The sequence below is a fragment of the Ceratotherium simum genome, chromosome 6, assembly GCF_057802395.1.
Source record: "Ceratotherium simum simum isolate JZ-2026a chromosome 6, ASM5780239v1, whole genome shotgun sequence".
Taxonomy (NCBI): domain Eukaryota; kingdom Metazoa; phylum Chordata; class Mammalia; order Perissodactyla; family Rhinocerotidae; genus Ceratotherium; species Ceratotherium simum.
The window spans coordinates 28930760-28957942 of record NC_141905.1 but is presented as its reverse complement, the minus strand read 5'-3'; the positions used below and the strand labels follow the sequence as shown (position 1 = coordinate 28957942).

The 27183-nt window shown below is 39.3% G+C and overlaps 1 protein-coding gene and 1 long non-coding RNA gene across 3 annotated transcripts in view; one reads left to right on the top strand and one right to left on the bottom strand.

Annotated features, from left to right (window-relative positions):
- Positions 1-17024: 17024 nt before the first annotated feature.
- On the bottom strand, positions 17025-25423 carry LOC147916819 (uncharacterized). The gene is made up of 4 exons (XR_015552457.1): positions 25038-25423; positions 22966-23101; positions 21001-21141; positions 17025-18563 (listed from the first exon to the last, which is right to left on the bottom strand). It is a non-coding gene; the product is annotated as an uncharacterized LOC147916819 (long non-coding RNA).
- The window catches only part of MCU (mitochondrial calcium uniporter), a 186206-nt gene continuing 184370 nt past the window's right edge, over positions 25348-27183 (top strand). For both annotated transcript variants that reach the window (XM_087432044.1, XM_004426993.3), the window contains exon 1: positions 25348-25508. In XM_087432044.1, coding sequence (XP_087288170.1) covers positions 25362-25508 — 147 coding nt within the window. In that variant the 5' untranslated portion in view covers positions 25348-25361. The remainder of the gene's footprint in view (positions 25509-27183) is intronic.

Sequence of the window (27183 nt, the reverse complement as noted above, 5' to 3'; positions counted from 1 at the left end):
TTATTGTTATTACTGGTAATAATGTTATTTCTCAGGCCACAATGATTTATTCATGGAAAGTACTGAATGGTTATATATCTCAAAAATGTAAATCCATCTGCCCCCAGATCTGGAGTTACTTTATTCTCTTCATATTGATTCTCCTTTGATTTTATTTTTCTTCTTGTGAGCAAACTCATGCTTCATAATAATTATAACTATATGGCAGTAGCAATATCAAATTCCTGGCTACAGGGAATCTTATGCTATAGATAAGGTTTGCTGTCTTGGAACCTGTTAGCTTTGAATCTGTTCTTGGCAGGAAGAGTGTTCTCTCTTTCTACCCTGCTGCTGTTTTCCTACTGATGTTGATTTTAATTCAAAATATTTCTGTTTTGTCTTCTGGTGTTAGGTGGGTGCGCTACTGCATCAGAAATGATTGTGATGCTTCTGTGGGTGAGTTGAGCCTGCATTTGTTCTTAGCTTTAAATATGTGTCAGTATAACTTCAGTAGTAATGATAATGTCCAACTTCCCAGGAGGAATCTAGCAGTCCTAGTCTCAGAGTTGGCCACTGATGTGGGGTTTTGACCAGCTGCCAAGCTGCAACTTGGAGCTTAAAAATGGGGAAAATGGCATGAACGGTCCAGAGGAAAGTGTCTGCTTACCTGTAAGTAATACAGGGTTCTGCCTTCATCTACAAAGTAACTGGAGTTGGCAATTGGATAGGAGCCAAAGATCAAGCTATACTGCTGGACTCTAGGTGGGATTTGGTGTATCAGACTAATAGAACTTCACAGAGTATTCCAAAGACATCTGAAGAGTCTTAAATTAGACTAATTCCCAATTAAAGTTGGTAGTATCTCTGAATCTTTTCTTATTTAGAACTTGATGAATTATAGGCATTTATATCCTTTCATTCAATATGTGAAAGATTGAGAATTATACTGTGGCAGATGGATAGCTTACTATGTGACTCATTGAAAGCACAATAGTTCGGGAATGTTGATGTTTGCCTAACACAACAACTCAAGTTTCAATACAAGTTTTTACAAAATAAATCAAGCCAGGGAAAGATTAGTGTATATTTTTTGCAGCTATTTTTAAAAAATTAAACTTTACTTGCGAATCTCAGGATGACTAATTTATATGTGCTACCTTATTAATACTGTAATACGTGAATGAAAATATGAATTCTATTTCTGTATCCTTAGTGCCTAGCACAGTACTTTGTTAAATGCTTGTTTAATGAATGGGTGATTGAATGAATGCATGAGAAAGAGAAAAGGAGAAAAAAAGAAAAAGAATGAAAAGAAGGAAGATGATGGGTAAATGGTTGTGGGATAATTTATCCCTCTTTTAAAGGTGGATACATGATAAGAGTTAAAGTGATTCCCTGATGACAGTCAGACTGGCAATAAAATGAACAAACCTAAGTGTTCTAAACTAAAAATATCCACCTTTTCCCCATCTAGTGGTATGTCTTATTCTTTAGGTAGTTCTCAACCCTAACTGCATATTAAAATCACTTATGGGACTTTTTAAAGGATATCAATGCCCAGTCCCTACCCTTCACCCCATCCTCGTGTTTTTTAAAGGTGATTCTAATGTGTAGCCAAAGTTGAGAATCACAGTGTTGGGGAATTATAATTGCTATGTTCTTCAAGGTTAAAAAGAAAATGGAGAAGCTTAAAGATGCATTTGCCAACACTTGCTTTTGTTCTCTTTCCAAAGCTTCTTAAATTCGGTGTTAGGTGTTTGCTATACCAAAGATAATGTCGTAGTCCATTAGGTCTGCTATAACAGAAATACCATAGACTGGGTGGCTTAAACAACAAAGATTTATTTCTCGTAGTTCTGGAGGTTGGGAAGTCCCAGACCAAGGCATCAGCAGATTCTGTGTCTGGTGAAAGCCGCTTCCTGGTTCATCTACAGCCGCTCTTTTCACTGTGTGCTCACGTGGCAGAGGGGTCAAGGGAGCTCTCTGGGGTCTCTTTTAAAAGGACATTAATCTCATTCATGAGGACTCCACCCTCATGACCTAGTCACCTCCCAAAGGCCCCACCCTGAAATACTATCATATCGTTGGAAATTAGGTTTCAAAATATGAATTTTGGGGGGATGCAAAATTTAGTATATAGCAGATAAACACTAACAAAGCACAAAACATATATCTTGTTCTGATCCATGTACCTTAACCTATTGACCTGCAAAAGGAAGTTTGCTCACTGTTACCTGAGTCAACTGTAAAAAGATTTTTTGCTTGAAATTAAATATGCACCACAAGATTGATTTGCCCAGTGTCACTGTAAGGGCAGGTTAGGTAACACAGAAGTTAAAGCTCAAGGATGCTGCAGAACACTTTGGGGTGTGTCTAGATAAGCCAATTTTCCATTAATAACAAGGCACAAAAGCAAGTACTCTTCTCACTTGCCTGTAAATCTCATGACTTATCTCAGCTTGGTTTCTTTCAAGAATAGGATCTTACTATGGTGTTCACAGAAAGGTAAAAAAGAATAATTATATGAAAGCCAAATTATGTTTTCTTTTATCTTAACTACTGCAATAAGATTTCCAGCCAGAGGCTAATTTCAGACTCGTTTTTTAGTGTTGCTACTGATGTCTGAAAATGTAAGATCCATGGGGGGAGAGATATTTTGTTGTTATTGTTGTTTACTGCTCACTCCAGTAGGATGTAGGCTACTGAGCACATAGTAGATACTTTTTTTTTTCCCCCCAAAGCCCCAATAGATAGTTGTATGTCATAGCTGCACATCCTTCTAGTTGCTGTATGTGGGACGCAGCCTCAGCATGGCCAGACAAACAGTGCGTTGGTGCGCGCCCGGGATGCGAACCCCGGCCGCCAGTGGCAGAGCGCATGCATTTTACCGCTAAGCCACGGGGCTGGCCCGAACATAGTAGATATTTGATGAATGTTTATTGAATGAATAAAAATTGTGGTTTAGATATTGAATGGTGGTGTACAATTCCCAAACACTGAAAAACTCTGTGGGAACTCCTTTAAGAACTTCATTATTATTATGAGACTCTAGAATGAATACTGTAATGGATATCTGTTATTTTAGCCTCTTCAACATCACTTCCTCCCTTCAGATGATAAAACTCCTCTTTCCTATTGGGAACCAACTCAATGTAGACTCCCTCTCCTCCCTGGCCATGTAATGTGACCAAGACATGTCCCATCAGAAAATTACATCCCCTACCTACCCCTACTTACTCCCCTCCACATTTTGATTCCTAATCCAAGACAAGACAATCAGTCTGCCCTATGACTTCTGTGCTGGAGCTAATAGGGAAGATTGTCTCTATCTGCTAGAATTAGTTGTGGATACCATTTTGGAGTCTGGAGCCAGCGGTAGTCATCTTTTCCTGCTTTGGGACTAGAACCTGTATGTAGTAGTGAACTTGTCTGTAGTAGTAAGCCAACCAGAGGCAAGCAGAATTGAAAGATGGGGAGAGAACCTGTTCTCTCAACAGCAAACAACTCATATATACTCTTTTTAAAAAATAGAAACATCCTTCTTGCTTTTTCTGATTATAAAAAAAAATGAATGCTCATTGTAAAAAATTCAGAAAATACAAAAAGTATGAAGAAAATTAAAGTTATATTGAGTTCAACAGCCGCAAATTATCTTTTTGGTGTATGTCCTCCCATGTGTATGCACAAGTATTATTTTTTTTCTTATTTTAAGCAAAAGTGAGATCATGTTTTTTACAAGCTTCTTTTATCAATTTATGTATCATAAATATCTTTCCATGTCAATAAAGACAAATTTACATAGTTTTTAATAACTATATAGTATTCCACTGTGTAAATAAATTAATTATAGTTTACTTAACTGCTCCTGTTGTTGCAGATAGCCCTTAAAATCTCTGGATTGTTCTCTGAAAAAGCACTAAATCTTACACTGACTGACTCTATCATTTTCCCCTCAGAAGTCCCCTTATTCTAAGTTTTCCTGACATAGTTCAAACAGTTGTAGGTTATTGGTTGGGGTGGGAGAGGAGGAAGCATACTTTTTTGAGCTGTTGAAAGCATAGGAAGTAATACTTTTGTAACCATGAGATCTCTCTTACCAAATTTTAAGCTTATTAATTTCACAGAGATGAAGAGTAGGCATCATGTCCCTAGTGTTTAGTGACTCTCTTGGCTAGTTTCCAGATTCATTCAAAAATGGTATTTACATAAATGCCTATGGCATAATATTTTGGTGCTGACTGTACCACTCTGTGAATGACTACCAAATCTCTAATTATGAGGGTGTGGTTATTCAATGGCATGAGTAAACCCATTTATGCTTTATTAAGCATACAAACCAAGGCTCAGCAACAGGAAATCAAGTAATTACAGAGATCTAGAAAATGTATGAATATTCAGTTTAAAGAAACAGGCAAAATCAAAAATAGAGGATATATGTTTCATAAGCAAGAGCTTGTAAAAGCAAGATGAGAAAATGAAATCATATCTCAAAGACTTTATAAATGACAAAATGAAACACATAAATTAATAATTCTTGGACACTTGATATTCCCTTCCAACATGGCTAGCTTCTTTTGAAATGGGAGCCAATTATAATGGAAACCAATATTATAATGCAATATCTTTGATAGATTCATTTTGAAAAAGTGATGTAGGGTACATGAAGCTTCTTTTTGTGAGTTCCCACTCACGCCTTATGCTTCTCATTTACAAAGAACAGCTCTGTTGCTATTGGGCAAGTCCAGTTTCCTGGTTATTTTTGGAGAGCTAACGCCTTTGTCACATAATAAAGAACCTTAGGTATTGTTAGTAACAACTGTGGATAAGACTCTAAAGCATTTTCATAGACTCTTAGGAAAATACTTGAAATTGAATGTTTCTGCTACCTTTCAGCTGAGTTATACTCATTTACTAAAGAGAAGATGACGTAGCGGAGCCCTGTAGAGACCCATCTAAAAGCATAAAAAGTTAGTAGTTCGTGTGAGGACAATGGAATTTAATTTTCACTTTTTTCCCCAGCTTTATTGAGATATAACTGACAATTTAAAAATTGTATATATTTAAGATGTACAACTTGATGATTTGATGTATGTATACATTGTGAAATAATCACCACAATCAAAGTAATTAACATATCCATCACTTCACCTAATTACCTTTTTTTGTGGTGACAACACTTAAAATTTACCCTCTTAGCAAATTTCAAAAATATAATATTGTTAACTATGGTTACATTGTTATACATTAGATCTTCAGAACTTATTCATCATGTATAACTGAAACTTTGTTCCCTCTAACCAACAACTCCCCATTTCACCATCTCCCCAGCACCTGGCAACCACCATTCTACTTTCTATTTCTATGAGTTTGGCTATTTTGGATTCCATATGTAGTGGAGGTCCTGCAGTACTTGTCTTTCTACATCTGGCTTATTTCACTTGATGTAATGTCCTCCAGGTTTATCCATGTTGTCACAAATGGCAAGATTTTCCTCTATTTTTAAGGCTGAATAATATTTCATTGTATATAGACACACCATATATACTCCCCCCCCAACTGTCTCACTCACTATGTTATCCTCAGCAACTCATTCGTATTCCTTGGATTCCAGCTTCCTTCTTTGTAAATAGAAATAATAAAACTAAACTGTACTGTTTTTCTGCTATCTCATTGGAATAATTACACAATGTCTTTAGTATCCTTGAGGTTTTTTTTTTTTTAACGAGGCCTTACAACATAACATAAGATTCTTGGTGCAGGAAAGTCTCAAAAATATGCAGTCACTACTCATGGCATTGACTAGTCCCCATTTTTTCCTCATCCCCTACAATATCAGATGTATAAATAAGTAGTCCAAAGCTGTTAATCTCCCCTGTTAAGAGTTTGTAATTTGTTCCAGGTTTAATTCTATTAAGGCATTAATTGAATGTAGATGCTAATCTCTTTTAGCATTTTCTAATTTGGTCAATAATTAAGGCCTTTCTTTCCCTATGTGGGATTCCTTGTGTTTCTGTCTCCTAGCACAGTTTCCTTAGTCAGCAACCCTCCCTAGTTTGAATAGGGAAGACCTCCTGTATAACCATACTAGAACACTCTGTGCTTGTCCATGTGTTTATTTACAAAATATGTAGCTGTTTGCTCATCCCCTATCATGGCCTTCAAAGCTGGCAGGACTAAATTCCCACTTATAGATTTAACCAGCTCTGGGAAGGTGGGGGGTGGGGGGTGTTAGTGATGGGAGGGGAGCCCTCATTTGTAGCATTTGCCAGTTTCTGTATTGTCAATACTTACACCATGTGTGGCCAATAACATCGTTGAACACAGAGTTGGGAAGAGACACACAGTAGCACACCACTATATAGTATTTCTATCGTACAGATACAACAAACATAAATAACCTCAAGAGCATAGATGATAGTAAAATGTAGTAAAATAATTAGGAAGCAATGAGTTTTAAGTATTTTTACTCTTGTTTTTAATATAATTTACCAGCTGTAAGTATATATAACAATTTTAAATAACAGCTATGTTTAATACGGGGCTTGCAATATCCTGAAAATTTAGCACTTGACTCTTGCTAGCTAGTATTAGTTAGCTCCAGCACACCAATGGTTTTAACCTTGCCCCAGAATTTAGAACCAAGGCCTAGTTTAGTAACTCCAACAAGTCAGTCTTGTATCTAGAACAAGTCTGATCTCAAATACACAGAAACTAGATTCAGATTACATTATTAGTATTCACTGAACACTCCCAGGTGCTGGCATTGTGCTAGGCCATGAGGATGCAAAGAAGGTTAAGACTGCCAGCAATTTATTCCCCATGTCAATAAATAGCATCTCCATTTTTCCAGGGTTTTTTTTTTTTTTGCTGAGGAAGATTTGCCCTGAGCTAACATCCGCTGGCAATCTTCCTATTTTTGTAGGTGAGCTGCTGCCACAGTGTGGTCACTGACAGATGAGTGGTGTAGGTCTGTGCCTGGGAACTGGGCCTACGCTGCCAAAGCAGAGCACGCTGGACTTAACCACTAGGCCACCATGGCTGGCCCTCCATTTTCTAGTTTTTCAGGCCAAAAATCTAGGTGTCATCTTTGACTCCTCTCTTTCTCTCACGTCCTATTTCTAGTTCATTAGCACATTCTTTTGGCTCTACCTTCAAAATATATCCATATTCTGGGGCCTGCCCGGTGGTGTGGTGGTTAAGTTTGCACGCTCCGCTTTGGCGCCTGGGGTTTGCAGGTTCAGATCTCGGGAACGAACCTCCTCACCGCTTATCAAGCCATGCTGTGGCAGGATCCCATATAAATTAGAGGAAGATGGGCACAGATGTTAGCCCAGGGCCAGTCTTCCTCAGCAAAAAGAGGAGGATTGGCAACAGATGTTAGTTCAGGACTGATCTTCCTTAAAAAACAAAAATCCATATTGCAATCACTTCTCACCCCTCCAACCATACCAGCTTCTCTAAACTACCATCCTTTCTTACCTGGATTATTGGAATAGTATCCTGAATGGTCTTGCTTCCATCCTTGCCCCGCTATGATCTAGTCTCAAAACAATAGTCAGACTGATCCCTTTAAACTATAAGTTATGTTGTGCTTTTCCTCCGCTCAGTACTCTCTGGTAGTTTCTCATCTCACTTCAAGTAAAAGCCAGAATCCTCACAGTGATCTTCAGGGCCCAACATAGTTGGTGTCTCTCCCTTACTTCTCTGACGTCATCTACTACCCTTCTCCCTTCCTCACTCTGCTCCACTCTCCTCCTTACCTTTCCTCAAGTGCGCTGGGCAGGATCCTGCCTCAAGGTCTTTGCATGTGCTGTTTTCCCTGCATAGAACACTCTTTCTTAGGTATTTGCATGACTCTCTCCTTCGTTCTTGTCTTGTCCAAGTCTTTGCTTATATGCCATCTTCTCAGTGAGGCCTTTTCTATCACCCTGTTTTCTGACCCCCAGCATTCTCCACGTAAACTTTCTCCATAGACTTATTTCTATTGACATACTATATATTTTACTTATTTTTTTACTGTCTGCCCTCCCCGCCCCCATAACTAGAATATAAGCTGCACAAGGTCAGTGAACTTTGTTTTATTCACTGCTGATTCCCCAGTGTCTAGAATAGTGTCTGGCATATATAGGTGCTTAATATATATTTATTGAATGCGTGAATGAAGATCTGTCCTCAAAGAGTTTATAGGTTTTCTGTGTGTATGTTTTGTAACCAAGTAACTGGATTTCCTGCCTTTGAGCTCCAGTTTCCCTAGCGATTAATCCCCAATACTTGTTGCCAGGCATCTATAGTTCTGACCTGCCTGCAAGGAAGGTCAGTTACCAGCCCAACTCTACATCTTGGGTCTTCCTTGGCTGAAATGTTTGGTACTTATGTTCCTCTACTCCTTTTACCCTATGAATTGTTCTTTCAGTTTCAGACCCGCCTTTGAATTAATATGATTTCATGTCTCAGTCTGAGAATTTTATCCTTGACTGTCTGAGTTATGGATCTGATAATACTCCAATGTGACAAAGAGATTGTGTAACAAAATACATTATCATCACAATCTTTAAAATTAAAATGGGCCTTGTAAGAATAATACTTCCTCTAGCAATTAGATAGAATATTACTTATTATCTATCAACCCTCCTATTATCTACATGAGATAGGTGAATATCCCTATAAAATTCTTAAGTTTGACACACACAAAACTAAACAGATTAGAAGGTATCCATCAACTGTTGTTAGATTTTAAGATCCCTCACTACCTACACACTTTTCTCAGGCACTTTACAAAAATCCTGGAATAACTAGGATCAACTGAGTGGTATCCTCATTTATTAGCTGGTATTTGCTACCTAGACAACATGGTTATAGACCATTCTGAATTAATAAGCTATCTCCCTCAATTTAAAATGATTAAAGGTGATAATGTGAATCAGAAGAATTTTTAACTGCCAACAATCACAAATTTTGTGGAATAATTTTGTTTTCTTAAAGCATATTCACCATAGTCTGTTTTATTTCTGCAAAGGTTCTGCAAAGAATGACGGTATAAATAGTAATCTTTTCCAAATAGAACTGATATGGCTCAAACTCAGGGAGGACTAAGTACCTAAAAATGCCAGTAAAAATAATAAAAAGGACATTTATCTTTTTATAGCAACTCTCTAGAGAGATCAAAAATCTTTTATATAGCATTGATACCATTTCCATTACTGCGTTTCTGTGAGGGAACTGGGGGGAAAGAGGAGCAAATAATTTATCATGTTTTTACAGATAAAGAAACTGAGGCACCAAGTTAGGCAATTTCTTGCCTGAGACCACAATGGTACATCAATTGCAGAAATAGGATTGCTGCATCCTCTAGTTGTTAGCTCACAAGGTGGTTTTTCCAGATCATTCTGCATTGCTAATATAATTGAGATTCCAAGTAATAATAGAAGATGATCAGGGCAAAGTAATGGTAATGAGCCAGAGCTAGAACTGAAAATAGAATCCAAGTCTTCTAAGTCCCTGTCCATTGATCCTGCCATTAAGCTGCAGGACTAAACTGCTCAACTTCGTCAAAAAGTGGCAGCCAAATGCTATTAGAGACTAATCAGCATTAGTTCAGTTAACTTTTCATTTTAGATGGACAGAATCATTCATATTTTGGCCTACCTAGGGGGAAAAAATCTTAAATTGAAATTCTTTTTGAACATCATCACTGCTTCTGTTATTTAAGTATTTACTTGTGTGATGTAAAAAGGATCTTGGTTGACTGAAGCTCATTAGAAGTCAGAAAAAAAGACTTTACAAGTTAAAAACAATCATCTCTTTGATTAAAAAAGGTATGAATCAGCAAGCTGGAGAGCTCAATTTTTCAATGGGTTCGCCACTTCGTTGTGTCAGTCTGAGGGGTAATGTGGTCCATTCCAAGCTCTGAGAATAGGCCAGGGGAGGAGAGAAAAAAATGGAAGAGAATGGTGGGGGGAGAGGTCATCTTTTTGCTCTACGTGTAAGACATCTGTTGCTCAACCTTATCAATTTGAATGAATGAGACCAGTCATAATTCAGAAATCAAGAAACTTTTCACCAAATGAAAAAGATTCTAAGAGATGCGATATAGCGAGATGAGTTTTCATTATGTAAGCTGACACATGGTACTCTTTTCATGTATTTTCAAGGGTATGGGCATTTTGCCCTAATGGAAGGCATATCAAGCTCACATAGACTTTCTCAATGGTGAAACTCTTCACATAAATCAGAACTCCAGGGAGGTAGGGGCCAAATGAACAAGGGCCATATTTCTGCATAATTTTCTTCTTAGTTTTTTACAACAAATTAGCAGATGAACAAACAGGTTTGGAGTTACTCAGTTTCCCTGGGTATCTCCCATGTATATAGAAGGTATACATTTTAGTAAACTTCTGTTTATTTTTCTCCTGTTTAAAAAGAAGAAGAAAAAGAAAAAGAAACATCTTTAACATAGTATTTCTGGTTTTAATTAAACTGACATTTTTTAGGGTGCCACATAGCTTTATGTGTAGTATCTTTTTGTTGTTGTTGTTTAGCCTTTACAGTAACCCAGAGTGGAGAATATTATTATACAGATGAGGAAGCAGAGGCTAAGTGTCTTGACCAAGGTCACACAGGTTGCAAAGTAGTTAGACCTGGGTTTAGAATCTAGGTCTCCAAAACCACTTCTAATAAATACCCTTTCCACTGTGTCACAGACGGCTATGGCAATATTTCAATTTTTACCTTTGAGGCAATTTCTATATAAACTTTAGACTACTTGGTGGCTTTCTGAGAAATGGATGCAGGAATATTTGTTTTGCATCCCTACTTTTCTCCTTGTATATTTCTTCAGCAAAGTATGGATATTAGACATCAGATTGTGGGTCTTTTTTTGCAATAGGATAGAAATGCATTTACTCAAAAGTGTCTGGGCACCATATGCCTGTTTGTTTTGGGTTCACTATGGTACTATAAATCGATTGGTGGATGCAGGCAGAGTCTTGAAATGAGAACTGTGAGTTGATTGCTATAAATAAAAGATTTCTTATACTTTCTAAAACAAGGTAGAGGACGCTAGTGAATAAACTGAACTACAAACTTTTGATATTAATGTAACCTAATATGAGATATCAGAAAGCCTTTAAGATTTTAGGGAAAAAGCAAACAAGTATTGTTTTCAATTAACTTACTGCCTAGAAAGGTATAATTATTGAGCATTTGCTGACTACCACCAATTCACAAGTTGTTACACTAAACATAGATTCTAACTTGACCTCTACTCAGGGGAATATTGTCTTAGTGATTTGGTGATGAAATTATCAAAATCATTAATGATTAATTCCTATGAGACTGCATCTAGAGAACTTAGGTAAAACCTCTGCCTTCTCTACCCAATCATTCAATAAATATTTGAGTATTGTTCATTATGCACCAAGCTCAGTGTTAGGCATGGTAGTGTCTTCTCCATAGTAAAAGTTCAATATCATTCAAAAATGATTCAATAATGATTAAGTGAGTGACGGAAACAGAAAAAGTCAAAGGTATGACATTTACCCAAAAGGTGCTGACTATCTAGTACACTGAAATCTACCAAAGAGATTAATGTATCAATTATAGAGAAATTATTTAAAAAACACAAAATCTCCTTTTTTATTTCTATTTTTATCATGGTGCTATCCCCTGTGGGCTCAGAGTGATTACTTTTGAGCTAATAGTCTAAGGTTCTATAGGATTTACTCTGAGATCTTGATCATGTCCTAAACTGTTCTATACCAGGGGAAGTAGTATAGAGGAGTAAGTTAAATGTGTAGACTCTGGTGTCAGGTATCCTGGATTCATATCTTGGCCCCACTACTTACCAGCTAGGCGATCTTTAGCAAGTTGCTTCTCAATGTCACATTTTTCTCATCTGAAAAATGAAGGCTAGTATAGTATTTTCCTCATAGGGTTATTGTGAGGATTAAACAAGATGTTGTAATGTTTAGATAGCACACAGCACAACACCTTGCTAAAAGCTAGTACTCAATATAGTATTTCTTCTTTCTTTCAGATTAAAAAAATACTTTTAAATCTAGACTTAATTAACCTTCTTATGACCTTGTCAAAGAGTCTGCTTCCATATGCTGCCTGCCAGATGGTCTACTTACAAATGAGAAACCTGTGTGCTTACCTGTTTTTTAAATTAGGCCACTGAAGGTCAATGCAATGTAGTAAAGAATAAGGTTGGCATAACTGAACATGTACAAGTACACAAACTCCAGGAAGGAGTTTTCTGTGAAGGGGTGTGGTGTAGTGAGACAAAGATAAGCATGAGTCAGACAGACCTCAATTTGATTCAGCTCTGCACACAATATTTCGCCTCTTTGAACGATTTTTCAGTTATATGTCTTAGGCAAATTCCTTCAACTCTTTGGGCCATTATTTTTCTCATCTGTGAAGCTGGGAAAATAATATCTAGTTTGCTGAGTTTTTTGTGAAGACAGTGACTACACCGAGTTGGGGCTCAGTAAATTCTTTGAGGGCTGCGACCATGCACTGTGAATGTTAGTTCTCTTCTCTTTTTCTGTGGCTATCTTGGGAAAAGAGTAGCAACAGCAGGAGTGGCAGGCAGGGCAGTGACGGGTGTGATTAACACAAGTCTGTCACAAATGGTGGTTTAGTGTACAAGGGGGCCACTGCGGGCAGAAATCTAGTCTTTGCTCCATTCTCCAAGATGTGCAGAAGGGACCTCTTTTTCTAATGTGTACAAAGGTGCTCCATTCTCCACCCTGTGTCTGTACCACTTCTTGACTTTCAGTTCCTTCCCACTTTCCCAGGTGCTCAGTGCCTTCATACACCCACAACCCATCATGGCAGTTCCCACTATAATCTAACTCACACCTCTCAGGTCATCCTATACCATTTTATCCTGCCAGGAAAATCCTAATCTCTCCAGAGTCCCACTCCTTCGGGACTCTTCTAAGACAGGACTGTTAATTGCATAAACTAATTCTAGCTAAGGAATTGATAAGACTTTCCTTTAGTTATACTGTCCGTTGGCATTTTAACAATGATTTCCGGTGTTTCGACCCAAAGGAGCAAACAATGTGAGAGTTTGAGGTATCAGGGCAAAGGTGATGTAGAGAAGAAGTTTGAAAACAGGAGGGACTTTACAGCACAGCACGTAGTAGCTGCCCACTCTGCTACTGTATGAAACTGGAGGTGGCATTGAATACAGACCAGGAAGTAGAAGCTGTGTGCACTTAATAAATAATCCTGCCCATCCCACATTAGTCAGTCCACCTAAAAAGTCAACAAGAACTTTGGACCCTATACCCATAACCACCTCTGAAAGAAAAGAATCTAGGAGGGGCAAATTTTGTGGTATAGTGAAAAGAGAACTGCTTTGAGAGTTAGGAAACTTGGATTATAGTTCTGCCTCCACCACTAAATGGTTTTGTGGCCTTGGGAAAGTCAGTTACGTGCTTAGACTTCAGTGACTTCACTGTGAACTGAGAGACTGAATTAGAGAACTTGTCAAGTCTTTTTCAAGTCTCACCTTCTATGTTGCTTTTTTCCCATTGCAAACTGAATAGGCTGGGGGGTAGAAAAGCAATGCTGACCCATAGCTTAGAGTATTATATTGAACTGCACATCAAGAGCGCTGGCTTCCAGAGAGGCAGATTACATTAACGATTAAGAATATAAGGGCTGAAGTCTTTCATTCCTGGGTTTGAGTACTGAATTTGTTTTTTTGTTTTTCTGAGGAAGCTTCGCCCTAAGCTAACATCTGTTGCCAATCTTCCTCTTTTTTTTTTTTTTTGTGAGGAAGATCAGCCCTGAGCTAACATCCAATGCCAATCCTCCTCTTTTTTGCTGAGAAAGATTGGCCCTGGGCTAGCATCTGTGCCTATCTCCTCTACTTTATATGGGATGCTGCCACAGCATGGCTTGACAAGTGGTGTGTTGGTGAGCACCCAGGATCTGAGCCTGCGAACCCTGGGCCGCCACAGTGGAGCACACGCACTTAACCACTTGTGCCACCGGGCCAGCCCCTGAGTACTGAATTTGGACAAATTATTTAACCTCAATTTCTTCATCTGTAAAAGAGGAATACTAATACCTGTGTCATGATGTTAGTGAGAAGATTAAATGAGCTAATACATATGAAAGCACTCAGCACATGCCTGATACCTAGTAAGTCCTCAGATCTTGTGTTACGAAGCCCTAAGGGACCAGTGACCCGCAAGTGGGTCCTTTTGCCCAGGGTCGCTCACACCAATAGAATGAGACTGGGTTCAGAATAGCAGAGCAGAAATTTTATTTGTTGATAAATGAATGGAGGAGGCAGAGCTCATGCTCTAAAGCACCTTCTCCCAGAAGGGAAGGTGAGCAGGGTTCTTATGGGATGTGAAGGTGGGGAGGGGGCTCCACATCATCGCTCAGGGGTGGGGGCATTTGGGGCATGCACAGATCTCCTCTTCCTGCACATGGCACTTTTTGCATATGTTTCTTTTTGTGCACGGCACCCCATCACCATGTTGGACCTTTCTGGTTTGGATCAGTTTTGTGGTTTGGCCATCTGGCAATGTTTTGCCTTGGTTCCTATAAACAAGCACAACTTAAAAAAAAAGCATTAGACATGGAAAATGTTTTAGGGGCTTCCCTAGGTGACACTTGGTGATGGTGATACTGAACCTCTTAATCTCAAGTTCATGTGCCCGATGTGCAGCAAGCCAATCACTGAGACACCTGTGCTTGGAGATGGAGAAAGATTTATTTGAATTGGCCAAAGTGAGAAGGCAGGAGGATAGGTTCTCTCAAATCTGCCTTAACAAGAGAAGAAAGCAAGGAGTTTTATAGAGCTAAGGAGTTTGGCAGGAAGAGTTTCAGAGAAACAAAGGGGTAATCCATGTTTCTTTCACTCCGGATAAGCCCATGGGCAATCTGACTTCCGGGCATCAGTGGCAGCTGGGGGCTGATTATCTGGTGATCCTTGAAGGCATTCTTTTTCATCTGTAAAACAAGCTCATAACTCTTTGTGACCTTTGAGTCACCCCTCAGGTTAAACAAGAAAACAGCAAATTGACAAGATTAACTTCTTTTCATAACAAGGTCGAAAGGTAACTTTATTAAATATTTACAGTAACCCTCAGGTACCTGGCTTCAATGGCATTATTCATCCTAGCTCTGCTACTAAATTAATTCTTGATCGGCCAAGTCATTCATCTCTCTAAGTTGCTTTAATTTTTTTTTTTTCCAATCAGAGACTAGGACTAGATTATTTCCAAGGTACTCTCTATTTCCATATTTCAATCTCTATCTTTTTATGTTTGTAATATAAACTTTTATTTTAGAAATTTGGCCAGTTTTGTATTTAGTAGCTCAATTATCCCTCCCATGTGCACACAGTAGTTTCCCAGAAAGATCTCCAAATCAGAACTACTCCCATAGTGTGTGGAAGATCATCACTGGCTACCAGGATATGAGTTGTACTCTTTTAGTCTTAAAACCCTTGCTGCTGTACCTCTACTCCCAGTAACATGAGAATCTATATCTTTAGATATTTGGGTCGTAGGCCACAGGACAGTCCTAGAAGTCATCAGTATTGCCATATTGGTAAAGTGCAGTAGCCACTTGGGCCCCCAAGACATTTGTCTCAGTAGGAAATTAATCATATTCACCCATAGGTGATGATTTGATTAAATGTGAATATACTGCATGCCATAGATTACTAGTATCATGTTTCTTACTGACAAGGAGCTCAGCACTGCATTTAAGCCCAAAGACTTGCTCACAACAATTCCTAAATCCCATATTTGAGGGTCTGTTTTCTTGATCACTCCTGGTACCAATTCTGTATCAGTTAGGAGACAAAAACCACACCAGTTACTTGAACAGAGATAATTTCATGTAAATAATTGTTAACTAGGTATAAAGATATTAACTAATTTGCTTTAAAAGTAGAAAGAAAACTTGAATCATGAGGTAGCAACTGCAGGAAGCAGCTACAATGCATAGGGCTGAGAAAACAAAGGAAAATGATTAGAATTATTAAAACTTAGAGAAGGGGTCCTTATTAGCAATCGTTTATATTAAATTGTCTCTGTTCAGGTAATTGGTGAGGTTCTGTCTCCTAAGTGTACTATGACTGATACAGTGGTTGTACAAATTTATACTCCTACCAGCAACATATGTGGGTTGAGATTGTTCCATATCCTTGCCAAAACTTGGTATTTTTCATCTTTTTCATTTTAACTATTCTGTGGGCTTGAAGTGCTATTGCATTGTGGTTTTTAATTTGCATTTCTTTCATGGGGAGGAATGAAATCAAGTACCTTTCCATTCGTTTACCGGTTATTTTCATCTCCTCTTTTGTGAATTATCTGTTCAAGTCTTTTGCCCATTTTTCTATTGGGTTGCTACCTTTTTCTTATTGATTTGTGAGAGTTCTTTGCACATTTTGGACATGAGTTCTTTGTTAGATGTATCACCTCAGCTCTCTGGCAATATGCCCAGGCAGCCCTACCAGTTCAGATGTGCTTCCTTTGATTAAATGGCCCTAGGAACTGAATTACTATGTTGTTCTTATTGTAGTTGCTCAACAAACATAAGAGCAGTGGAGTGGAGGTACTATAACTTTCTCTGTTGTGAGAAGATAGGAATATGTATTTTAGTCATGTATTTATTCGTTCATTCCACAAATCTCTTTGAACACATGATTACTGAGCATTAATTATGTGCAAGGAACTATGCCAAGTATGTAAGTTTGCTTTTTTCTGAAGTATTAGAACTCAGCTTGGGGACTTTACACATATTGTCCTTGTAATAAAATAAAAATCTTGCAGTAGATTAAAAAAATTCTTCAAGAACCCAGAACATTTTTGAAAACCAAACAGCTCATAGCCACTAATTATCTGAGGCCAGTGAATATCAGTTACCTGAAAAAGTCCTGTGCAAATGTTGAAAATGCCTTCTAGATTTTAAGACTCATGTTTTTATTCGTTCATTCATTTACTCAAATCAAATATTTGTTAAGCACAAATTATGGAAGCACATTAAATGGAAAATAATCTCTTAGATCTTCTTTTCTTCTTCATACTGATCCTAGGTGGTAACATTTCACTCATATGGCTTCAATTCCCAACTATGTATATGCTGATGACTTCTGCATCTGTTTCTATAGCCCAGATGTCCTTTATGAGTCTCAAACTCAAATAACCAACTGTCTGATAAATGTTGTTGCTTGGATGTCTCAAGGCACCTGACATACAACATTTTCAAAACTGAACTCATCATCTTCCCCCAACAATCTTCTCTATGTTTCCTCTTTCAGTGTATGGCATCAGCATCCACCCAGTTGCCCAAGTGTCACACCTAGAAATCTCCCTTGAGGCCTTACTCTCCTTCATTCCCACCTCCTAATATCCTACCAATTACCAATACCTTTTGATTCAACTTCTCATATACAATCTCTCTCAAATTAGTCTATTTTTTTCCCCCATGGCCAATACTATAAACCTTACCACTGGCATTTCTTGCCTAGATCTCCTAATTTGTTTTCCTGCCATCAGTTTTTCTAGTCTCCAATGTATTCTCTAATCTCTCCCATTTCTAAAATCTTTCAAGACTTACCTTTGCTCTTTGGATAAAGTCCAAATTCCTTAATATGGTTTATAAGATCGTATGTAACCCATTCCTGTTGCCTCTCTGGTATCAAATCTCACTACTCTCCCTCTAGCATTTACTCCTACTAATCTTTCAGATCACACCGAATATTATTTCCCCTGAGATGCCTTCTCAGATCCTCAAAAATGGGTTAGATGCCCTCCTACAATACTCTCCTGCTTCCCTTATCTCTTATTATTATATGGTAAACTCTGTGAGGCCAGAACCTGTATGTTGTTAGCTGTGGTAACTCAACCAACAAATCACATTATTTATTGAAATAATGAATGAATTTCTCAGAGATCAGGGATAGCCATTACTCCAGTTATGGAAGAAACTCTTTTATTATATTTATGAAATATTTCAGATCGTTTAATACAAGGAGATATCTGGGCACAATGTAGTTAGAACTAACACACTTGGAATTTTGTATAAGCCAAAGTCTGCCTTTTTTATTTAGATGTGTTTAGTGAGCTATTGTTTGTGATGAGCATGTGTTAAAAACTTATCTGCTAAGATGGAACAAAGATTGAGAATTACCATTCTAAGGGATGCATTTCAGAAATGACTGACTAGGGTTTTACTTTTCAAACTTGGCCTGCTTACTATTAACTTATATGTGAAATCTGATCTGACAAGATTCATTCATTTCCCAGGACTGTTTCTGGGAGAAGAACCCATGTTGGCAAACAGAAAGTTATTTGTCTATGTTTATATTTTTTCTCCTTCCAAAAGACAAAATGGATAAGAAAGCAGCAAAGGCCAATTTTAAAAGAACATCAGGGGGCCGGCCCTGTGGCTTGGTGGTTAAGGGCGCGCGCTGCGATGCTGGTGGCCCGAGTTCGGATCCCGGGTGCGCATCGAGGCACCGCTTCTCCGTTCATCCTGAGGCCGAGTCCCACATACAGCAACTAGAAGGATGTGCAGCTACGACATACAACTATCCACTGGGGCTTTGGGGGGAAAAATAAAATAAAATAAAATCTTTAAAAAAAAAAAAAAAAAGAACATCAAATCTTAACAATCTTTATCAAGTCTTCTTAAGTGAGTTCTACCTCATGGGAATTAATATAACGGTATTTCCAAATTAACAAGATTCTGAGATAGCACCCTTTCACATGCTACCCTGGGTTTATAATCTAGCAGTATTATATAAAATTTTCATCTTCTTGATAATAACCATGTTTTGATTGAATAGATAATAGGTCTAATTGCTTCAGGCCCTAAAGTAGTAGCATCTATGTAGTAGCATCTATATATGCTATAAATCTTGCTTAAATTTTAACAAGTCTATTAAATGAGTTATTCTCTCTGACGCTGGATAAGCCAACGGGCCATTTCAATCTAATATATACATCTTGGCAACAAAGCAAGGCATGAAGAAAGGAACACAATGTAGTCTTATAATTCTCTGAGGCTGAAATTTTGTTTATACTTTAGGCAATGAAATAGAAACTATTTAAATAGAATTGTACACTACTACACATTGACAGCAAACAACTACAATTTCTTCATATGTCTTCTTAGTAATGTTGTTGGGTGCGGCGATTATTACACTAGTAGTATGTTTTAAATTTATGTTATATTGATGCTCTGAGATAACTCAGGGGGTCTTTTAGTAATTTTTTTGAGTGACATATAAATGTTAGACTGCAAAATTGTGGTTGGAATTGATCCCATTTCAAGGTTAGGAGGGATAAATGAGCATTTTAGAAAAAGAAATACATGATGCAGAAAATGTGAATTTTGGAAAATTTCTCCTAACGTATATTGCCTGGCACATAATAGGCATTCAAATATCTTTTTCTTGACTGACTGATTGAATGAATAAATACATTATACTCATCCAGGTTTTGTCCCCTACTCTTATCCCAACTTTCAATCAGTAGTAATTATTTTCTGAGTCTCCACCCAAATTTTAGATAATTTTGCTCCCAAGTTTTGGTAGCTTGAATGGCTTTTAAAGTGCCTGATTAAGAGTGATCTGTTGACAGAGGGAAGTGTTTGGTGGTTACCAGGGGCAAGGGGAGTGGGGGTTGGGGTATAAGGGGGGAAAGCATGCATTTATACAGTGACTCACAATAATGTACAACTAAAATTTCACAATGTGATAAGCTATTATGACATCAATTAAAAAAAAAGAATGCTCTGTTAATGATTATTATCTCTTTGAACAATTTCCTTCTTCTTTTCACTCTTTGGAGTTGTCTTTATACTTTCCAAGTCTCATGCTGCTTTTTATTCCTTAGGCTAGTTTTTATTAAATAAAAGAGAACAAAACTCTGTTTCTCTCTGCCTTTTAATAAATGTGACTCTTTCTGTCATTCTTTCCTTGATCCTTTCCAAATCAGCAGTGATTGCCGTAAGTGACGGCTGAGAGAGACAAGATGCCAAGTGCAATGGCTAAATTTAAAGAGCAGCATTTGCACCTGTTGTTAATTGGCAATGACCAGTCTCATGCCCACAGTTTCCTCCACCCTCTGCCTCCCACCAAGTGCAACCCATAGCCCAGACTCTTTATGTGCTCGTGTATAAATAAGTACTGATGAAGGCTATATACATTATATCAAAATGGAGAACGAATATAGCATTTGACACTAAATTAGTTCGGTTTCAGAGGAGCTGAAATTTGGGCAACACCCAGCATAACGTAAAGATGTATTTGACTTTGAAGTAAGCAGATTAAAGAGGCTAGGTATTTGATGAATTTTTGAAGGCTATTAATGGACTGTCTCACCCCAAAATATATATATATATTTTTTTGGTGAGGAAGATTCACCCTGAGTTCACATCTGTTGCCAGTCTTCCTCTTTTTTGCTTGAGGAAGATTCTCCCTGAACTAACATCTGTGCCAATCTTCCTCTATTTTGTATAGGGGTTGCCGCCACAGCATGGCTGAGGAGTGGTGTAGGTCTGCGCCTGGGATCTGAACCTGCGAACCTGGGCTGCCGAAGCAAAGAGTGCCGAACTTAACCACTAGGCCATGAGGCCTGCCCCCCAAAATAAATTTTTTAGACCTGCCATACTTTGTGAAATTATTTTGGCTGTCAGCATTAGAGGCTCCTATAAATGTAAATGTTGTGTGAAAGAAGCAATCCAAGAAGTACCTGTCATCATCTAAAGAGTTAGCTTAAATTAATTCGCCAGATTGGCAACTCTAACCTGGAAGAGCTCTGTAGGAGAAAGATAGTAACATAAATAATTTTGATACAAAATACACGTTAAAAGTGAGAAGAGAAGGGGCCTGGGGTCCAGCCAGGCAGATTAGTCTAATCAAATAGGTCTGATCATCAAGGAATGTGGCAGACCTCATTGTCACATCAGCTCACATCAAGTACCAAAGTACTATGATAGAAAGTCAAACAACAAATTATGAGAGTTTAATTTTACCTGGACCTTTACTTTCAGAGGAGGCCGAGCTGGTCTTCAAAAGAGTAGAACAGGTGGCTTCTAGGTACCGCAGGAGCAAAGAGTTGGAGGTTTGAAGGTCAGGGCAGGTTCAGGGAACAGATAGTAAATGCCTAGAGAGGGCTAAGAGAGGGGAGCACTTTACCAGTTTGGAATTTTGTTATAATTCAGCCTTGTTAGAGAAAGTTCTTAAGATTTTTTGGCACTTTTGAAAACTCTGGAATGGAAGGTGTTAGGTTCCATAAGAACGCACGATGAATTCTTATGCATTTAGGAGATGTGGTTTATCTGAGTGCAAAATTAGCGTCCTACCCCTTGAATTACTTCAGATAGAGACAAAAGACTTCCTGGCTCCAAAGGTCTAGTAAATAGCAAAGGCTGTAGGAGGTCACAAGCCAATCCAACACAAAAAGGAGAGCATTAAAGTTTGCTGCCAACCTCTCAGATCCTGAGAACATGGACAAAGACAGTCCTATTTGAACATAGACCTGCCCTTCTCAACTTAATGTTTTCCTGGTGTTCTGCTCTTGACAGAAAAAACTTGAGGATTGGATGTTCCTGATCTAAAAGAATGTTAGATTCTAGAGTCACTGAGTAATACAGTGAAAATGGAGTCAGTCATATTGGAGGCCAGGGCATGAGACTCCTGCCACACAAAATTTTTCAGAGGGAATATGTAAATATATCTATGTAACTTATGTATGTAAAGTATGTAAATAATCCAGTGTGAGGTTGCAGTCTATATTAGAGTAAGGAGGATGGGAGTATCAGGGGAAGAAAAGGAGAGAAACAAAATGAGGAAGAAAAAAATGTGTGTGTGTGCATGTTTAATGAAGTGAGACTAGATATAGATATAGACAGGAAAAGATATGTGGTGGGGGTTGAGAGTAATTGAGCCCTTCTCAGCTACAGTGACTAGAAATGTTTATGATCCAGAGAAGCTGACAGAAAAAGGACATAAAAGATCACTAGGAAGTCATGGGACAGTGAGTGGTAGTGATGGAGAGATGACTGCAGATGGGTAGGTGTAGAGATGTAGGAATAATGACATCTGGAAAAATAGTGAAGCTAAACAGCCAGAAAACAGATCTAGGCTGTGATTCATGATAAATATGTGAAGGCTAATTCCTCTCACTCTTCTTCTTCATATACTGTCCCCTGATCTTTAAGAATTGCTGATCTCACTTGAATAATTCACATTATCAGTGAACCATGAAACACAGTCCCCAGACCTCTTAGCAGATCTGTTTCGTGTTTTCTTGCTCATGTCAATGAACTGTGTGCATCACCCACCCTGGCTATTCTGGAATGCTTAGGCAAATACTCCACTGGGTTGAGTCATACTTGGCAACTGACTTCAGTGTACATTTTAGTAGGAACCTACTTAGGGTTTCATGCTCCAGGAAATCTGTTCTGATTAGCTTTAGCTAAAAAAAGGATCAACCTGTTTTAAGGATTGGCACAAAAAACAATTCTGCAGCCATGTAGGTTTCAGTGACCATGTTTTTTATAATTATAACAATAAAATACAGGTGGGAAAAAGTTAAAACATTCAAAAGGGTAGCTACCCGTTAAAACTCCCCAGAGTTAATGTTTTCTTGTTTATTCTTCTGTAAATCACTATCTAAATTGTATATATATATATATATATATATATATATAAAACTTTTAAAAGGATCGTCTATATTGTATTATTACTTTTTAAAAAGTATAGATGGGATAATTAATTTTTAATGATTGTGTATTATTGTGTTATAGGGTTAGTCTCTAATTTATTTAACAGATTCCCTATTGTAAGACATTTAGGTTTTCTTCAACTTTTTACTTTCAAAAGTTATGATGTTTTTAAGTTTTTTATGGTTACTTTGCCATCCTTTATAAATGTAACATCTCTACAGTGATCAATACAGTATCTGACACAGCAAGTACTCAATGAATATTAATTACCTTTCCCTTCATATATAATTTTTTTTTCAGGTTTTGAGGATGACTTTCTGTTGAGCTATCCACACTTTCTCCTTGTGGGGCCTGGCCAACCAGTTGATATGAGATACGTCCTTTGCAGCTGTGGATAAGGTTTTCTCTGTGAAGAGATAATTGACATTTGTTTAGATTAATTTCTATTCCTGGATTATTAGAACTCAGTTTAGTCAGTGGATCCTCAAATTACACAGCCTAGCTGTGGTGCATCAGTGGTTTCATCTTGGTAGATAAAAGATGACACATTTTGGTAAATAGAAAAGAAGAAAGCTTTTGGTAATCCCTCCAGTTTCAGGTTTATGCACTTTAAAAAATCCTATTTATTGTGTTTCTTTTGCAAATTCACAGAATTAAATCTTAGTATTGTAGGATGAACGTCTAATTTTCATACTTGGAAAAACAGAGGAAAGGCAATTCCAGTAGAACTTCTCAAAGTTAAAATGGAGATGGAGGGCACAATCCTGATTCATAGCGTGATTTGGCAAAGGCACAGAAGGGAAAAACAAAACTAAAATCCATGGTAATCCTGGTAAGAAGGTGTGAAGGGACCAGAGAGAAGGGGAAATGTCATGGCATGGGTAAATACATATTATGCAGATGGGATAAATATAGATGGGTGGAAAATGATTGTAAGTGAAGTTGTTCCAGGAATGTCACAGATTTCCAACTAGGGAGATTAGTGTGTGCAACTGTTGAATGGGGGGCTCATCTCACTCCTGAGTTCTCAGGTTCCGCTGTTGGGCAATAAATGCCTTTTGAATGAGTAGCATGATGGTCTCACCTGGAGAAGCCAATCATGTTACTGTTCTGGGGTGGGGTAGGAGGATTAAACAAACCAAAAGCTCCACTTCATTATTTAGCCATTCTTGGCCAGAAAAGTACCATTTCAGTCAAATTTTAAAGAATATTATTAGAACAAATGATACAATAAAGTTGTGTGTGGGTTTTTTTTGTGTGTGTGTGTGAGGAAGATCAGCCCTGAGCTAACATTCATGCTAATCCTCCTCATTTTGCTGAGGAAGACTGGCTGTGAGCTAACATCTATTGCCAATCCTCCTCCTTTTTCCCCCCCAAAGCCCCAGTAGATAGTTGTATGTCATAGTTGCACATCCTTCTAGTTGCTGTATGTGGGACCGGCATCAGCATGGCGGAACAAGCGGTGCGTGGGTGCGCGCCTGGGATCCAAACCCAGGCCGCCAGTAGTGGAGCGCGCGCACTTAACGGCTCAGCCACGGGGCCGGCCCTGTGTGGTTTTGTTTTTTTGTTTTAACTTTGTCACCTAAGGCTACACCACAAAGATGTTTTCCAAAATTTAGGATAATACTTTTATTTGCTTACCAAATTGTTTTCCTGCTCCAGATTTTAAAAGGAGGTGTGAGAATTAACTAGCTCATAACAAGAAGACAGCAAGGAAATTCTCTTCTAAGGAAATTCAGGAAATCCAAATCTCCTTTCTTTCCCAGTCTTTTAATGAGCTCTCATTATAAGCTGGGGAAAAAAGTATTTTTCAAGAGAAAATGATCAAGAGTTATTTCAAAGTATATTCTAATGGCTGGTTTAGCTAAGCTATGAAAATTCAATAAAATAACCTTTATGTGATTTTTATTACATTACCAACACGTTCTGTTTCTATAGTTTAATCAGTGCACACAAGGTCAAAGATGGTAAGAAAATAGAGAGGGTTGCTTCTGGTGAGTGTAAGAATATCAGTATAAAGGTGCAGTGAAAATGAATTGAGTATTTGAAATGTATACAGGTCTGTTAATTCACTCTGATGGCATGTACTCATTCTGGGACTTCGATATGATAATCATTCTACCCCTCCTATACTATGCTACATATTACAGTCATTAGCTCACCCCATGATTAGGGTTAATTTCAGCATATCCAAATACCATCAGTTATGAATGATAACTCTGGGCGTGTCGTTGAGAGTTCCAGCATACCTCGTCAATGATTATTAATTCGGTGCCTATTTTGCCAACTTAGAACACTCACGAAGTACAAAGCTTTGCACAAATATCTATTTCCCCAGTTACCCGTATCATAGCTCTATCCTCGATGAAGATTAGCCGAAATCGAATACGCCGTCTCTGTTGCTGCTATTCTGAGGGGCTCGGGTGCCAATTACCGGTTCCCTAGAATTCGCCCGTAATTGACTATGTCCCACAATAGGTAACTCTGGAAGTGACAGACAGCCTCAAGTGTGGTTCTCCCGCCTGTCGATTGGGCTTTGCAGGAAGCCCCGCCTCATCAACCCTAGTCAAGGGCGGCAGTTGGTCCGGCGCCAGTGAGTGACGGGTCTTAGCTCCGCCCCGGCCGTCCGCTGCGCTGCCTGGGTCGGCGCCGTTTCCAGTTGAGAGATGGCGGCCGCCGCAGGTAGATCGCTCCTGCTGCTCCTTTCCTCCCGGGGCGGCGGCGGGGGCGCGGGCGGCTGCGGAGCGCTGACTGCCGGCTGCTTCCCCGGGCTGGGCGTCAGCCGCCACCGGCAGCAGCAGCACCACCGGACGGTGAGCGAGCGCGCCTGGCGGCTTTGGGGAGGGCGGGGCGGCGCTGGCGTGTGGGAGCCGTCGGCCGGCAGGCCGCCGGGGCAGCGGGCGAGTTACCTCAACTCGCGGCCGCGCCCGAGGTTGCCGGGCACCCGGGAGCCGCCGTGCCCTTCAGGCGCCTGCGGCGGCGACCAGGAAGGGAGGGCGGGCGGAGGAAGCCGAGAGGAGGAGGAGGAGGGGCGACGGCGGGGATGTTCCCGCAGGACCGGGGACACCAGGGCGGGGAAGGGACGGGACTTGAACCTCTCACTGACCCGCCCCCGATCTCGGTCCCTCCCTTCTTCTTAACAGCTCTGCCCTATTGCTTCTGAACTGAGCCCCGTGCAAGTTGTCCCCTTTCCTCCTCCTCCGGGTGGGTTGGGGTGTCCTGAGTTGCCGCGGCTGCCTTGTGTATGTGTCAGGAGAGGGGCAGTGCCATGCTGCTGGGAACTGTCCCCTGAGAGCAGCCCAGGACCCCAGCGCGGCCACTCCTTCCTCTTCTCTTGGCCCTCTGGGAGCCAGCAAGAAGGGAAATCAAACTTTATCCCCCTCTGTGACTTCCTGCATGTGTGGGCAAGGGGAACAGCTCCCTTGCCATGGATGCTGCATTGCTTCAGGAGGCAAGTTCCATCCCCTCAGGTCCTTAAAGGTCTTCGGTGGTCCTTTTGGAGGGCTGGTTTCTAAGCTTGTTCACGCGTGCCTGAAAAAGGAAGGATGGGCAGCAGGCAGAGGAGAAGCAAATATGACGAGTTGTTCACAGAGGCAGGGATTTGGTGGTTGTATTAACCAGTTATTGCTGGATTTCATTGGCTGGCAACGAACGGGAGTTTCTATTTGAACAGCTTTGGGGCGTGTGTGTGTGTGTGTGTGTGTGTGTGTGTGTGTGTGTGAGTGTGTGAGAGAGAGAGAGAGAGAGATTTCTTTTTTCAGTTGCAAGAGATCAACTTGGCATGGAGTTCTTGACCTAACAAGTCAGCAGGTTCTCTTCCCTTGGACTTGCTAGACCCATACATGTTGGTCTCTGGCCAACTCTGAGAGAGAGTGTAGATTTTATTTCCTAGGGCTAAGTTGTATAGTGTGGTAATAAGAGAATCACTGCAGACAGCCTGATAGGAGAAACTAGTATCTTCAGTCCTCAACAAATACTTCCACCTGTCTTGCTCTCATCACATAGCTCTTGAGAGGAAACTGAACTGGACATTTTCAAAGAGGATACCCCAAGACCAATGACAGCATAAAATTAAGTGTCTGAAAGAGCTATGAAAAGAACTAATGCTCTATAAATGTAAGATGGTATTGTTATAATTAGTCATAGGTGTGGACCCTATCCTTATTCTTGTGAGAAAATTATACTTTTTCATATTGGGCATACTGACATATTGCTTTGCTGAAGCTTTTGGGTGAGAGCCGAGCTTTTCCACAGTTCAATTTAGATTTGCATGTTTTATAGCCTCCAGTTATGCGTTTTGTTCGCTTAAAAAATAAGGCCACCTCCAAATCTAATTGCATCCCCCTCTCCCTCAAACTGTTTAAAGACTTCCCAAGTTGTCTTTGTCTCTGTATTTTGATAAGACATCTTCTGACTTGGCACAGTTTGTTTTTAAGACTATTTGGGTGTGGTATTCATTTGGCATTTTTAAATCTGTGTCTAGTATAT